This window comes from Ananas comosus, unplaced genomic scaffold (genome assembly GCF_001540865.1).
Source record: "Ananas comosus cultivar F153 unplaced genomic scaffold, ASM154086v1, whole genome shotgun sequence".
NCBI lineage: Eukaryota > Viridiplantae > Streptophyta > Magnoliopsida > Poales > Bromeliaceae > Ananas > Ananas comosus.
The window spans coordinates 1-15568 of NW_017891419.1; the positions used below are offsets into that span (position 1 = coordinate 1).

General features: G+C 40.9%; 2 protein-coding genes across 3 annotated transcripts; one reads left to right on the plus strand and one right to left on the minus strand.

Annotated features, from left to right (window-relative positions):
- The first annotated feature begins 4339 nt into the window (after positions 1 to 4339).
- LOC109704919 (probable protein phosphatase 2C BIPP2C1) lies at positions 4340 to 9321 on the plus strand. 2 transcript variants are annotated; one of them, XM_020225690.1, is made up of 9 exons: positions 4347 to 4614; positions 4769 to 5775; positions 6431 to 6492; positions 6778 to 6847; positions 6941 to 7028; positions 7824 to 7993; positions 8103 to 8246; positions 8674 to 8802; positions 9012 to 9321. In XM_020225690.1, the coding sequence occupies exons 1-9, from the start codon at positions 4380 to 4382 to the stop codon at positions 9177 to 9179; spliced, it is 2073 nt and encodes a 690-aa protein (XP_020081279.1). In that variant the 5' UTR covers positions 4347 to 4379; the 3' UTR covers positions 9180 to 9321. The 2 variants fall into 2 exon arrangements, with proteins under 2 accessions (XP_020081280.1, XP_020081279.1); XM_020225691.1 differs by lacking the exons at positions 8674 to 8802; positions 9012 to 9321 and adding an exon at positions 8493 to 8667 and having other exon boundaries at positions 4340 to 4614.
- A 527-nt stretch (positions 9322 to 9848) lies between these two features.
- On the minus strand, positions 9849 to 14607 carry LOC109704920 (inositol-3-phosphate synthase-like). Its single transcript, XM_020225693.1, is given in 13 exon segments — positions 9849 to 10300; positions 10536 to 10598; positions 10713 to 10769; positions 10771 to 10902; positions 11015 to 11191; positions 11578 to 11693; positions 11792 to 12018; positions 12654 to 12901; positions 13529 to 13664; positions 14172 to 14209; positions 14211 to 14241; positions 14404 to 14570; positions 14572 to 14607. Coding segments are annotated over 13 exon segments (1533 nt in total). The 5' UTR covers positions 14593 to 14607; the 3' UTR covers positions 9849 to 10180.
- Positions 14608 to 15568: the final 961 nt, after the last annotated feature.

Below are 15568 nucleotides of genomic sequence, written 5' to 3' on the forward strand. Positions count from 1 at the left end.
GCTTCTCACAGTGAGAAGCCACTGTGAGGCCTCTCACCGCCAACATCGCATAGAGACCCTGTGAGGCCTCTCACTGTGCAACCCCCCCTCACAGAGTCCTCTCACTGTGAATGGACCAATCGTTGTGCAACCCAACCCAACCCCCCCCTCACAGAGGCATCTTAAACCACCCCTTTCTTTCTCTCTCTTTCTCTCTATCTCTATCTCTCATTGATTGTTCTCGCTGTCTTTGTCACAGGTCAATCCTTAGCTCTTAATTTGCAAAGTAGTCGCGCCGACCGTGCTTGTACAATGGTAATACCATCTCTTACCCTCTCTTTTGTTGTATGTTAGAAATGTGGTATGTCTTGAGTTTAATTTTTGTGTACATTTTATTATATTACTTTAGAACTCTATATCTGGCGACTGTGTTCCTTTCTATATCTATTGGGACGAAAATTTTGTCGAGAACAATAATGTACCACGATATATTGGTGGCCGTAAAGAATTGGTTGCGGTCCGACGCGATATCTCATTTCGGGAATTTGAGATGGAAATATATAATGTTACTAATTATGATCGAGTGGAAGACCGTCTACGCATCACGGTGAAGTGTCCAATGGGAGGCGAATGGGAATTTGTTAACGTATCAAATGACAATACACTATCTGGCGTGATGAGTATATTTCCGTTCCATGGATGTATAAAATTATACGTGGAGAAAGATGGGTCGACGGCACACGACCGTCCAAATACCGTTTATCAAACGAAAATGTGTCGTACTCGCAATGATCAAAGGAATTACGTCAATCGCGAACGAGGTCGTACATCAAGGTATAAAGTAATGATCTTTATAAATCTTTTTCGTGATTTCTCAATTAGTTTAGGTGCGTGAAATTAATAACTTTGTCTTGTAAGTGTTTCAGAGAGTTTGGAGTTCCATCTCAGCCAGTTAGTGCAGCATTGCCATCTGCTGTGATGGATCCGTCTCCGTTGGTTGATCAAAATGAGTGGTAGGTGATTGTTTGATTTAGTTACGTAAAAAATCAATGTGGATAGTTAATCTTATATATCTCTACAGGTCTACTGTCCCTCCTTATCAAAGTCCACGACCATCATCTTATGTTCACGAATGGACGGATTGAGAAGTCAGAACCACTATCCTTCCTTATCAAAATGAAGGTCCATCATGTAGTGTTCATCAATGGCCGGCTTGGGAAGTAAGAAATACTAGCCCTCCCTATGTAGATGAAGGTCCAGGATCATCTAGTGTTCATGAATGGCCGGCTTGGGAAGTAAGAAATACTAACCCTCCTTATGTAGATGAAGGTCCAGGACCATCTAGTGTTCATCAATGGTCGGCTTTGCTAGTAAGAAATACTATCTCTCCTTATCAAAATGAAGATCCATCATGTACTCATCGTGAATGGACCAATCGGGGAGTGACTACAACTGATCTATTGGACGTAAGTAGAAGTGATGAGGAGTATGTTAGTGAAACTGATGAAGAGGATCAAGGGCGAATTGATGCTGATTCTAGTGATGACGAGGAGTCCTTTGTTGCGTGTTCTTTGGATCCTGATCATGACGGTGGCTTGAATGCCCTCGCATGCGCTATTCGAGATGAAGGTGTTGAATGGATTGAAAACTCAAATGCCAACAACGAAGATGTACCGGACCCGATGGAATTCGTGGAATTTGAAGATCAACGACAACGGTTTGTCCTGGGTAATGAATTAATTAATCAAAGCGTTGTTGATGCATATAGTGAACAAAATATTGATCAGGGTCCTCCAAGTGATGAAGCATGGGCTAATCGGACTTTTTCTGATAAATCATCGCTAGTAAGGGCCTTGGACGCTTGGCACATTGCACATAATGTGCAGCTTAAAGTTGTTAAGTCAAATACAACTAGATATACTGTGCGATGTGTGATCGATTCTTGCCCTTGGAGATTACATGCCTCTTAACCGAAAGGTAGTTCATTTTTTAAAGTAAAGACTTATAAAGGTCCGCACACTTGTTTGGTTCCAATTCTAAATACAAGACATCGAAACTGCACATCATCTTTCATATGTCAATTTATACTACCTACACTGAAGGCAAGGCTTACAATGAGTCCGATGGAAATTCAAGCTCGAGTTCAGAGCGAGTTACACGTTAGCATATCATATAGCAAGGCTTGGCGGGCACAGAATAAAATACTACAAATTATATACGGTAGTTGGGAGCAATCATACTGCGACCTTCTTCGATACTTCTCTATGTTGGAATCAACAAATCCAGGAACTATTACAAAGATTGATTATATTAGTGTGGCGAGCAATACGAGAATGTTTTCACGAGCCTTTTGGGTTTTTGGACCGTCGATTCATGGTTGGGAGTATTGCCGGCCATTACTTAGTATCGATGCTACTCATCTGTATGGGAAATATGGAGGCCACGCATTAATTGCCGCAGGTGTCGATGCGAATAGTGGTTTATTTCCGCTAGCTTTCGCAATTTGTGAGAGGGAGAATGGCTCGAGTTGGGAGTGGTTTTTAAGTCGCCTAAGAACGTATATAACAAGATCATTGAGGCCCAGCAGGAGGTGCCCCTGGAAGCAATTCCAGATCCGATACGAGCATACTACTTTTACATCAGTTGTATTGACGAATCACCAGGAGGGATACAGACCTGTAACAGCAGCCACGCACTCACTACTATCAGCCATGTGGGCACGTCGAGAGAGTATTGGTATGATTGTAATATATAATATCTTTTTATATTTAGTTTTATATATAGAAGAAAGTTTCGTATAATCTTTTTGATTGTTCTTTTATTTCAGGTCGATATCGTGTAGAAATCACATTATACGATCAAACGTGTCCTGCCGGATATTTCAGGAAGTAGAGCATTAGATGCCCTATCACAGATTGCCGATCAGATGGAAGCAGTTTTGGAGAGTTTGCCTACGCTTCCACACTCTGTACCTCCAAGGACCAGCAGACTATGGTGGAGTATCGACGTCTAGGCCATGCACCAGTATATAGTCCACCGAGGCCATCATCACCGATAGGGGAGCCACCTTATGCTGATGTTACGGACCCGGCACCAGCACCAGTACCGCAGGATCCAGCTCGAGCAGGTGATATTGTTTATTTTAGGCGTCGACGGCGATCGAGGTCTATCCGTACAGATCAGCCCTCCTCTTCAGCTCCTCCACGGCCAGATCAGCCCTCCTCTTCAGCTCCTCCACGGCCAGACATACTACCGACACATGCTACTGCTGTGATTGACCCGGTTATTGAGGGTGCTGCTATAGAGCATCTAGACCAGTTGGAGATCTTGGAGCCTTTTGATGAGCATGATGTTGGTCGTGGTCGCGGACGTGGTAGGCAACGTGGTCGAGGAGGTCGAGGGAGGAGAACATGATATTATATTTATATATTATTGTATAACTTGCATTTATTTTGTATATTCTGTTTTGATTATTTGGTATTGATTATATTATTGAGATTCTATTGGTTGTGATGTTGTAATATGTATTAATTTTTTGATGTTGTGATGTGTATTACTTTTGTGATGTTGTGATGTGTTGTGATGTGTATTGATAGGTATATGTATCGTATTCTTGTATTGAATCTTGTAATTCATTTTTCTTCAACATGTATCTGTATCGTATTCTTGTATTGAATCTTGTAATTCATTTTTCTGCGGCAAACTACTAGCTGGGCTGGTAGTTGTATTGGACACGGTGAATGGATCACCGTGTCCAATAGATTTTATTGGACACGGTGATCCATTCACCGTGTCCAATACAAATCTCTGGACACGGTGAGTGGTTCACCGTGTCCAATACAAATGCATTCAGCGCCCCCGAAAATGGTTAAGTCCGTGACCAATACAAGTAGCCAGGCCGTATTTGGCCAAAAATGGTAGTGAAGGATACGGTAAATGGTTCACCGTGTCTAAACGCGGTAAACAGTTTACCGTGTTTAGACACGGTGAACGAATCACCGTGTTCAACTTGAATACCTGGCCCAGGCCTTGCCCGCGTGGCGCTGACGTGGCGTTGGCGTGGCAAGCCATTTTTGCAAATAAATTTTACACAGGGCTAATTTTGCAAATAAAATTTGTCAGGGGCTATTTGCAAAAAAAGCCCGCGAAAAAGTTATAAAGTTGAGGGTGGGGTTCAAAATAGGATATAGTTGAGGGGTTCCTGTACAAATTGTACCGACCAATGAATAAATCCGGATCTGACGATGGACAAACGTACACGTGGTACCGTTGAGCACCGCATCATCGTGATCGTCGCACGTGTCACCATCTTATCGTTATCTCCCTCCTCTTCTTCTTCTTCGTCTTCGCCCGTGCTTCTCCTCTTCGTATACTCCTCTCTCTCTCTCTCTCTCTCTCGTATGCGTAGGCAAAACCCTGGCTCTCCAGCTCCTCCACCCCCGTTAATGGCGGAGTTCCCCTTCCCCGGGCTTCTCGACCTCCGGTTCTCCCCCGTCTCCTACAAGCTCTCGCCTCCGCAGCCATCGGCGCCGTCGCTCGACCTCCGACGCACCGTATCCCAGCCACCGTCTTCCCCGCCGCCGCTCCGGCCGAGGGTCGCTGGGCGACCCGACCTCGAGCTCTGCTCCACAATCGGTACTCCGGAAACCCTATCCCTTTTCTTTTCCCAATTTGGATTCGAATTTATCGTCAATGGATCGGATATCATCGTCGTTGTCATCTAACGCGGTCTCGCTCTTCTTCCTCCTCGTCCTCTTCGTCTTCCTCTTCTTTGCGGCGGCTTCGACAGAGTGCTTGGACGGGAGCGTCATCTTCCGGTTCTGCGATGCCGCGGAGATATCGGATTCGGAGAAGGGTTTGGGTGAATCGGAGGTGAGAGAGTCCTCGGAAGTGGATTTCCAGGAGGCGGCCTCTGAGATGGCGAGGAGACCCACCCTTGAGTCGGAAGGATCGGTAGTCATGGATGCTGATGATGATGGTAACAGGGGAAGTAGCGAATCAGGTGATTCGAATGAGCTGCTTGAAAAGGAAGCTCGTGATGCACGCACCGTTAATGGATTGGAGATGGAGATTGGGGATTCAGAGGGTGAGTTGGAGATGATTACTGAAGCAAATAGTTCTGACTTGTTTGTAGAGGAAGTAGAAGAACCAAATAGTATGCCTGTGGAGAGTAGAGAAACTCCACTTGAAACCAAATTGGTGGAGTCTCCAGACGGCGACCGAGAGGTGCGTGAGGTTTCTGCGGAAGTGAGTGAGATTGTGGGGTCGGAGAAAGACTCAGATTTAGCGTTGACTTGTACGGAAACTTCACTGGAAGTGAAGAGCACTGATGCCGATATCGAACAGGAAGTTAACTCGACTAACGGAAGTCTCGTTGCTGGAAAATCCTTATCACCATATAGTGGTGTTGTCCAAGAATGTGGCCCTGAGATGATAGAAGCCTCAGTTGACGAATCAACTGTTAGCGATCAGGAATTAAAGTTGAACTCTTCGGATGGAACTAAGCAGGAAAAAGCAGTAAGTTCCAGTTTGCCTATTGAGCAACAAGATAGGTTGACTGATGAAAGTCACCTTGTTGAAGAATTCCCCGAAGTTTCTGATCTCCAGGAATCTGCCGAGGAGTTGGAAGAAACCTCAGCTGATGATAGAGAGGAAATAACTGAAAGCCTTTTGGTGGATAAAGAGGCTTTGGAGGTCTCTAGTACATCAGATATTGATATTGATGCAGATAGGGAATCAAGTAATTTCCCAATAGAGGATCAAGGAGAAGCAAATAGTGATCAGACATCAATCATGGTATGTTTTGCATGTTGCTCTTCTGCTGAATGAATAATCAGTCCTTTATTTTACTAAATATGTTAAATTTCATGAATGAAAAGAATAATTTGCAAATATATATCATGCTATAGCAAGAACACTTTGAGCAAAAAGGCATGCAGAACAGCGACAGCTAAGAACGGATTATACCATAGAATGTAGTAGTGAAGTTTTTTTTTAATCAACTTCCTCTTCAGTTTTGAGCTGTGAGCAGAGACTTCTATTAAGTTGTGCTGCTTAGGGAAGTATATCTTGCTGGTGTTGAGATGATTCGATGAGAAAATGGGCGGCTTTAGTTTAATTATTTTCTCGAAAGAACTTCGAGTGTAAACTCGACAAAGCTGTATTTGCTCTTCAAGGTCTTCAAAAGCACTAGCAAGTGGCAGTGTCACTTCGATATTCAAGATAACTTTTTGTAAACAGATCATAGTAGCTAATTGCAGGTCTCCTTGAAGGTAGTTTGCTGCTTACATAGTTCCCTAGTTTGAAGGCCATTATTATAAGCCCATAATTGAACATACAAAATTTTCTTAGATTGAAGACTGGTTTCAGTTTTTGGGTTTTATGTTTTTTTTTCCTTTGGATTCAAGTATTTGTCTATTGATATCCGGTTATCTTTCTGGTCATTTACTAGGAACAACTTAGAGAAGAGAAGGATCAGATCTACAGCAATACTGAGGTTGTGAGCCCTGACAGGTACTTTTGTTCTATTAGTTTAACTTTTAACTTCTTTAAATTTCTTTTTTTTTTAAAAAAAATGCAATTATAGTAGCTTACAATGTTGCCGGTCTGTTGCATGAGACATTTGCTGAACCGTTTGACTGTACTTCAATTACCATCCAATTTCTTTCCTTGAAATTTTTGGCATTTTATCATTAGATGAAAATTGACGTGTGGCAAGCACATCTTTGGTTATAGTGTCAATGACTAGCTTAGATCACGATCTGATTTCTTCCTTTGAATGCACAATATATATTCCAGGACAACTTCGGTATCAATACCAACTCTTTCTTTGGCTTCAGGTGCTGCAATGTTACCTCATCCTTCAAAGGTAATATAATATTCTGACTACGAAGGTACGATTATGAGTGCTTTGTTCATGGTGTTGATATTTTTCGTGAGTAATATAGCATAGTAATTTCAGGCATTGACTGGTGGGGAAGATGCCTACTTTGTGGCATGTAAAAGCTGGTTAGGTGTAGCGGATGGAGTTGGTCAGTGGTCACTTGAAGGTAATTTTCCTAAGAATCATCTAAAAAGTTCATCTACCAACTTCTCTTAAGCTCCATAATATGACACAGCTTCTCCTTGTGCTTACTTACTTTGCCATTCAGTGTCAAGCGCTTGAAAAGTGCTATAATCATCTAATGGTTCTGGTCTGAAATATGGTTCAGTGTTGATCCTCTGTAAGTGAGCAAACTCTGTCTTGCTGTTATTTAGCTTTCTGGGGCAGAAATATGCTTCAGCAAGAGACTGAAAACATAGAGAATCAGAGGTTACCCTCACTTAATAGCTGATTCCCTGCTGACTTGGTCACAGATCTGATTATTTGTTTTATAGACTGTTTGTTTGAAATGTACTATGCCCCGTTATTAAAGAAGGACAAATGAAAGCGCTGCTATTGAATATTGATATATAGTTGAGAGTCCAACATAGAGCAAGGCAGGTTAATAATTACATACTACATGTGCTGTAGACTAGACAGGTTGTCAGATGGTAATAAATAATACTATTCTGGATCTCAGTCGAACTACTGTAATGTGGGCTTCAGGATGAAAAAGTTTGAAGTCAATAGTAAAACAAGGTTGGTGCAATTTTTGTTTGGAGACCTCACGACAGAAGCACAATGAACAATGACAGATTTTACAGTATAGCCATGGAATTTGAAATTATTGTTGTTGTTCGTGTAAATTTCGAGAACATCATTGGAATTGCACGTTTAGCTGTGTACTTACTAGACAACTTTGGTCATAGTTCCAAACAATTATGGTCATATTTCTAAATGTTGCAACAATATATCTTCTCAGGAGTCAACGCAGGATTGTATGCTAGAGAACTAATGGAGAACTGTGAGAGATATGTCTCCAAGTATGAAGGAGTTCCAGGAACTAAACCTGATCAAATTCTGACCCAGGCTGCAGTTGAAGCAAAGTCGCCTGGTTCATCAACTATTCTAGTTGCTCATTTTGATGGCCAGGTCTGTAATCATTCTGCTTCAGTATCATGTCAGTTGAGGCTTGCTTGCTCTTTTTTCTTTGTCTGCTACGTTCTGATCGTGAGGTATCTTCAACTCAAATTTCATGCAGGTTCTTCATGTAGCTAATATAGGGGACTCTGGATTCCTCGTGATAAGAAATGGTGCAGTATTTAAAAGATCTACTCCGATGCTTTATGGGTTCAACTTCCCCTTGCAGATTGAGAGGGGTGATGATCCCTCCAAGTTCATACAGGTACACATGGATTCATCCTATCCATATTCATCATTCTTTAATGTTAACAAGTATCAGAGATCCTCAAACTGTTTAAAACGCTTCAATTTGGTCCCTGTTTTCCGGTCGTTACAATTGGTTCCTAGTTTTGACTTCCTATTGCAAATTTTGCTCTTTTCAATAGTTTTGTTTGTTAAATTGGGTAATATTACTCTATTCATAGTTTCCTCGGTTAAATTGGTAAGAAGTGACTGAAATGCCAAACAGATGGTGCTTACATGGATATTTCTCTGTAATTTGATGGAGGAAGGAACCTATGTGAAAGATAAGACACTACACAATGAAAAGATTACAGATCAGTCTCTCTAGTTAAAATGTTCGCCATGAAGAAGTTTTCAAGTTCAGTTAAATATTTGGCTGATTTTCAGTTCTGCACTTTATCCTCCAGACTTACAATATCGATCTAGATGAAGGGGATGTGGTCATAGCAGCAACAGATGGCCTCTTCGATAACCTATACGAACAAGAGATAACTGCGATCGTCTCCAAGTCATTACAAGCGGGCCTCAAAACAACGGTTAAGATTTGAACCCTAGACCTTGTTTGGTTACAATTGCAGTTCCAGTTTCTTTCCCTTTTTCTTTTGAAGAATTCAAATTTTAGCGATTGAATCCGTCGAGGATGGCGAAAAAAAACAAAAAAGATGGGAGCCAGCAACTTAACTAACAATAAAGAGATATCTTTCTTGCTTGTTGAGCCTCCTATGCTTTTCGTAACAAAATGCAGGAAATTGCGGAGTTCCTGACATTGAGGGCACAAGAAGTGGGGAGATCATCTTTTGCCAGAAGCCCGTTTGCTGACGCCGCGCTTGCCGCCGGATACCTCAGCTTTACCGGAGGCAAGTTGGACGATGTGACAGCAGTCGTTTCCATTGTTGAGAAGTCCCACTTATAGCCTAACGTTAAGCAAGCGGGTTATCTCATTGAATAGTGTGGAGAATGTGTGTGTGAATTGGAGCCCGTCTCTGCGATGTTCTATGCTGCAAACTGTATTTGCAGGTTTTAGCCGTTTAATTAAGCCGCGCTTTGGTTAAGTACTTCTCGGAATAAAATGAAAAGTGGAGATAAAAGCGAAAGAAGATACCTGGAAAGATCCATCTTTGAATCACACAATGATGCGACAGAATGATTGCTTCTTTTAATTTTTTTAAATCTGTTGGCATATAATGGCTTAGAAAAAGAAACAGAAAAAAGGAAAAGTAAATGGCTTGTGCGGATCCAATTTGTAAGGTTCTGTAATAGAGCAGCCTAAATTGAAATTAGGGTAGGCCAGGTGCAAGCTAACAAAGTGGCAAACCAATTGATAAAACCCAAATTCACCACTAGTAGATTACAGCAAAAAAAAAAAAAACAAAGAGACCCTGCTTATAAATTTGTGCGCAACAATTTTGGTGAGTGACAATTCGGGGGTCCTGAGATGTGGCACATTCTCAACCTGCACAGCTAATCTGAGAATTCAATTGCAAAACCTACATGCATTCATCATCGACTGAGTCTCCGGCGAAACATTTGAACCACAAAAAGGCCATCTACTTGCATTGCAGTACTAAATAAGGCGCCGGCGAAACATTTGAACCAAAAAAGGCCATCTACTTGCATTGCAGTACTAAATAAGGCGCGATCAGACCTTTTCATTAGAAGCTAGAAGAAGAAAAAGAAGAAGAAGAAGATACATGGGAATTTGCATGATCTATCGAAAGGCATCAGCAACTCAGTGCAGAGCCACACAATAAACACCCAACTGCCACCAACTAACACATGCAGAACAACAGGCAAAGAGCAATAACAAAAACACCAATTCACGCTACAGAAAAAGAGTAGTAGGTAATCCCCCTCGTCTATCCGATTGAAGTTCGAACCCTTCTTGTTTTTCAGGCTCGTGTTCAGATTCAGATATCACTTGTACTCGAGGATCATGTTGTTCTCCGGTGAGAGTCCGATGCAGGCCCTCATTATGTTCTCGAGCATGGCCCTCTGCTTCGCGAGTGCATTCACCACTGGCGTGCCCGGTGGGACCTGTTTCATTTTGACCCAAAAAGTAAATACACAACACAACCGAAATATTCGTTCGGTTAAGCACTGTTTGTGCTCTAGCAAGCATAAACTTTCGGAAATATATATTTGGATACAGCTATTCGGTCCGAAAACTAGATTCTCTGGTTTGAAGCTTTGCTTAAGAAACTATCAGCATCAGCAGATTTAAAATACTTGACTAGCACTTGACCATAAAAAGTTAAAACTGGGCACTCACCAGGGGGGCCTTGCTGAGGTAACTTAAGATAGCAGCCACTGGATGGAAGGAGTGGAACTTCTCCTACAAAACCAAATTCAAACAAAACCCCTTTAGTACTCTCCGTAATCTATAGATTCTAAACAAACGAGCTGAAGCTTTTTCGTACTAAGTTTGATCATATGAACATATATATACCTCTCCCTCGGCTTTAAGCTGAATCCTAGTGCTAAGCTCAGCCAAAAGCACCAAATCGAAGTATAATTGGCGCAGCCAAAAGGGAGTCCTCACAAGTGTTGTGGAGAACTATAGTGTTCTTCCCCCCCATGAATATCTCTGAAGTGTACTCATCCATAGCTCTTTTGCTGTCCCCAACATAAGGCACATACTGAAACAAAGCAAGGTAATATTATATCTCCCATGTTTTCAGTGGTTTTCTCTCATTTAGAGTGTTCTATCAACTTTTTAAGTAAAAGAGAGGGAGAGAAAATGGCGCGTACTTTGATCACAATGACATGGTCAGGGTGCTCTCCTGGCTCGTAAAGGATGCCGTTGCTCGAGACCATGTCGTCCACCACATTGCTCTTTGAGATCTCCTTCGAGCGGAAGGTTTGCGGCGCAGAGAGGTTCATGCCGTCGTTGTTGCCCAAATGGTTGTAGCTCACAATTGAGGTGGGCTAGGAGACAAAAGAACATGCATATTAATATCAAATTCCCTTCATTCATAAGGTCCTGTGACTTTATATTGACACAATCTCGAACCAGGTAGAGAGCATAGATTACTTAATTCTTAGGAAGATTATAAACAGTTATGAGATACATATTAAAGCCATAATATCACATTTCAGGTTGGAAAGGTGACATTTGAGATACAAAATGAAGGCTCCGCAATTTAGCCGGAGTTAAATCAACTAGTACAAATACTTCAAATTTCATTTCATTTAGAGTAGCAATTCAAACCAAAAATAAAAGCAACATTTTTTGCACTGCTCTTTTTAAGTATATGGTTATATAGTTATGATAACATCAAAAGCACATTCTATTTCTGGGGTGGGGGGGGTACCTTAATACCAGCCCCTACAAGGAAATCCACCAGAACAGACTTCATCTTTGTCTGCCCGCTCTTGAAGTCGTCGCCTCCGATGAGACTGTTCCTCTTGATAGCCAAATCAATCAACCCTGGAGAACATTCAGAAAAAATGCCTTTAAACAAATCTACAAATTCTTCCAAAACTACTTTAACTCTTTAGCAGTACAAAAGAGATAAAAGTATGTACCAGGCACAAAGGTGTTTTGCGGGCTTCCGTTGATGAACGGCACATTCTCGAGGACGCATGCCAATGCATACAATGTGGAGGGCGAAATCTCGGACTCGTTCTTCTCCAGCGAAGCTAAAAGATTCTCCGTGGTGTCGTTCAATCCGACGATAACATTGCTGTACCTCTCGGTGTTCGCGGTCCACAGGACCACCACCTTGTCCACCTTGTTCTTCTCCTTGAACTCCCTAGTGATTCCATGAGAACTCATAATTTGTTAAATTATCCTTATTAAGGAATATCACCATTAACTCCATTAGTGCTAGTCTCTTCTAAATAATTTACTCATAACAAATTGAATATAATAGTTTTACGTAATTCAAAGTGATTTGTGCTTAAGAAAATGGTGTTGAATACAAATATTTTAGAAAAATCAGTCTTCGACAGATTAAGACTTTGGAAAGCAATAATAGTTTCACATAATTTAATATGGTATTAGAGCAGAAAATTCTTGAGTTCAAATTACACCAAGCTCCTAGCTTCATAAAATTTTCTCTAATTTAATTCAAGTTCATGTCTTGCCCCTATAAAAAAAAATCTCAAACTCATACGTGAGAGAAAATGTTGAATATAAATATTAGAAACACCATTCACTCGTAACTTAAAATTTTCGGAGAATAACGATTATTTCATATAATTTGAAATTTTGTTTTGAGTTTGAAACATTCGCATTCAATAAGAGTAAACACAACATTCGTCCATTTAATTCAAAGTACACATCTCGCGTGTATATTAAACATCTCGAACCAAGATGTGACGGAGTGTTACGTATAAAATATCAGAAGCACCGTTCTCTAAACAGGCATTGCGTATGTTAATATACCTGATGTCCTTGATGACTTGATCGACCTGCTCCTTCCTGGTGCCCTTGATCACGTTGTTGGCACGCGAGCCTTGGTTCGCGGCGATGAAATCCGGATCGTAGATTCCGGGCAAGGGCACCATAGACTCCATGTAGGGCCTGAGCTGCTTCTGCAGGTCTATGTCCAGCACCTTGGCGCGCGCCATCGCGTCGGCCAGGTTCATGCTGCTTATGTCCCACCCCCCGAATATAATATCATCCGGATTAACCTAATTTACACATGTTACGCGTAGGTCGTTACGATACTACCGTATTTACACACGTTACGAGAAGGTCATTGTAATACTACTATTATACAGAGTTAAGCTAGAATACTTTCGAAAGAGAGGGATAGTGCTAGTACTTTAGCACACACTTTTCACAATTTAATATCTTCAAGATGCATCGACTCTAACTAGACTCTAACTAGCGCAGTTGGTTAAGAACTTGCTAGTTAGCGGCCGAGGTTTCAAGTTCGAAGTCTAATTGATTCACATTGTTTATTTAAAATAGCAGGTTATCTTTCCCGCTCCTCGAGATGCGTGCCTTCTTTTAAAGCGTACCAAGATTCCCCTTGCTCATTAAGAAGGGCCCACGGATCACGAGGCATATGCATTAATAATTGTGAAAAAGCATTTAAATAAGAGCTATTTTTATATAATATTTCTTCTGCTGCTTCGTCAAATAACATTACACTCTATTTTTCCTCCTGCAGAGTCGACGGGGGCGTAGACTTGATTTTCATTTGATAATAATCTTACAATCTATCAAGTTTTCGCGAAATAACATGCAAAAAAAAAAACCCAAAAAAAATCATTAGATTAAAAAGAAAGAGGATGAAAAAAAAAAAAAAATACCATGGGGAGGAGGCTCTTGAAAGGGGCATAAATTTCCTCTCCATTGAAGCTCCCAACCCTAATGGTGGAAGCTTGAGTCAAGGATCCAAAATAGTTGGCTTGTTGCACCTTATCTTTGGTCACCCATGATATTCCCCTATTAAATACTCCACAAAAAAAAAAAAAATTAAACAACATATATATTTATTAAACACCACTGCTTAATTAAATATATGAATTCAACATATTTTCTAAATATTGGAGAAAAATACTTCAAATTCCATTATTATTATAACACTTTTTTTATTTGCATCACATAATAAATAAATAAATAAATAAGAGCAAGTGTGCAAAATAAGACAAAATTGAGGTTGCATCATGTGACCATCACGAATCTCAACAAAGATTTATTAGTAGTTTTCCTTGCATAAAACAAGCAATCCAGCAACACTAGTACACTAAAGTACTACAAATAAAACAAAGGGCAAAAAAAAAAAAAAAAAACATAAACCACAGAACCCAATTCCCAAAAAATAAATATATAAATATATATAAATAAAACCCATCCAATCTAAAAATTTTTTTTAAAAAAATTTGCACAAAAAAAAAATCAAGTTAAAAAAAAAAAAAAAAAAAAAAAAAAAAAAAAAAAAAAAAAACTTACTCTCGGTTCGCAATGATTCCCGCTGTTAAGGTGGAACCCGTTATTCCCACCCCATCCCACAAGCATCACCCTACACGCGTAAAAAACCAAAAAAAAAATTCCACAAAAAAAAGAAACAGCTAAAATTATCTCTAAAAATACATTAAAAAAATAAATGAATCTGCGTATAATAATATTGTATAATATAAATAAAAAAAAAATGAAATGAAAAGGGAGAGGGGTTACGGTGTACCCGAGCTTGGGTACACGTGTGTCGGTCTTGAACCGGTATCGGACGGTTTTGGGCCGCACGATCCATTGGTAGGATCCGCCCCGGTTCTCGTGCACCAGCTCCGTGGTCTCGTAGTCGTACACCGACTCGATCGCGTCGTCCCCGTACCTCACCCTCTCGCTCTCCACTCCTAAACCTCTCTATAAACATATTTCCAAATTGGAAAAAAAAATTCAAATTTCAAAATTTAAATTTTTAAAATTCTTTTAATATAAAAAAACTCTCTCTCTCTCTCTCTCTCTCGGGCAAAGCACCGTAAGTGTTACGCAATGAGGGGGGGGGGCTCTATTTATAGAGCGAGGAGGGGTTGGGCACGTGTCGCGCGCTCGGGTGAGCGATGGTTGTGGACGCGCATAGATGAGTTCGCCCCGCGGGGGATTTTGGCCGTAGGATTAGAAACGGACGGTGGCGATGGTGGGACGCACTTTTGGGTGGGGCCCACGTGGCATGGCCTTTTTGGGCCTTTTGGCGGAGCGCACCACGTGGATGAAAACGGTGAGAGTGTGCGCATGTGGGGGCCACGTGGGTGGAAGGTGCTGGAAGGGTCCTTTAACGGCGTTAGTTGTGCCGCGTTATTGAGCATTTCGGAATTCGGAGAACTACTGAGTTATCGATTTTAACGTCCGTTAAGTAAAAAAAGCGGAGAATTATAGTGCGGATTTCGTGTACCACGTTACCAATAGACCGAATAGCGAGATCATACAGAGACGGTCTAGAGATGATGTGGTGGACCAAATCTTAGACAAAATTTATAGAAATGGAAATAATTTAGTTGTACTCGCGCTTCTAATGGAAGCACTTTTTAACGGCGTTAGTTGCATTAGCAGTTTTTCGGACCTTTCGGGAAGCTGTTGAGGGTAAGTTTGATTCCACGTAAAATTATATCGATTTTTTTTTTTCAGTTGAAAAGTAAAATTTCGGTGATTAGTCGCTTGTAAATTTTTTTTTTTTTTTTACAAATTCAATAACAATAAGAGGTTTCGTTTTAAAAACCTCAGCCATAAAAATATATAGTGTTTGGAAAAGACGAAGACATACATCACGTGGTCCACAAAATGACCTCTATCTCGTAGACCGCATAAGAGAGATCCATGATGGACTCTCTCTCTCTCTCTCTCTCTGTTCT

Coding starts and splice junctions, on each gene's coding strand:
- LOC109704919 (XM_020225690.1), top strand. CDS start 4,380: ATGCGTAGGCAAAACCCTGGCTCTCCAGCTCCTCCACCCCCGTTAATG. Junction 4,615..4,768: donor CGAGCTCTGCTCCACAATCG/GTACTCCGGAAA, acceptor CGGCTTCGACAG/AGTGCTTGGACGGGAGCGTC. Junction 6,848..6,940: donor TGTTACCTCATCCTTCAAAG/GTAATATAATAT, acceptor TAGTAATTTCAG/GCATTGACTGGTGGGGAAGA.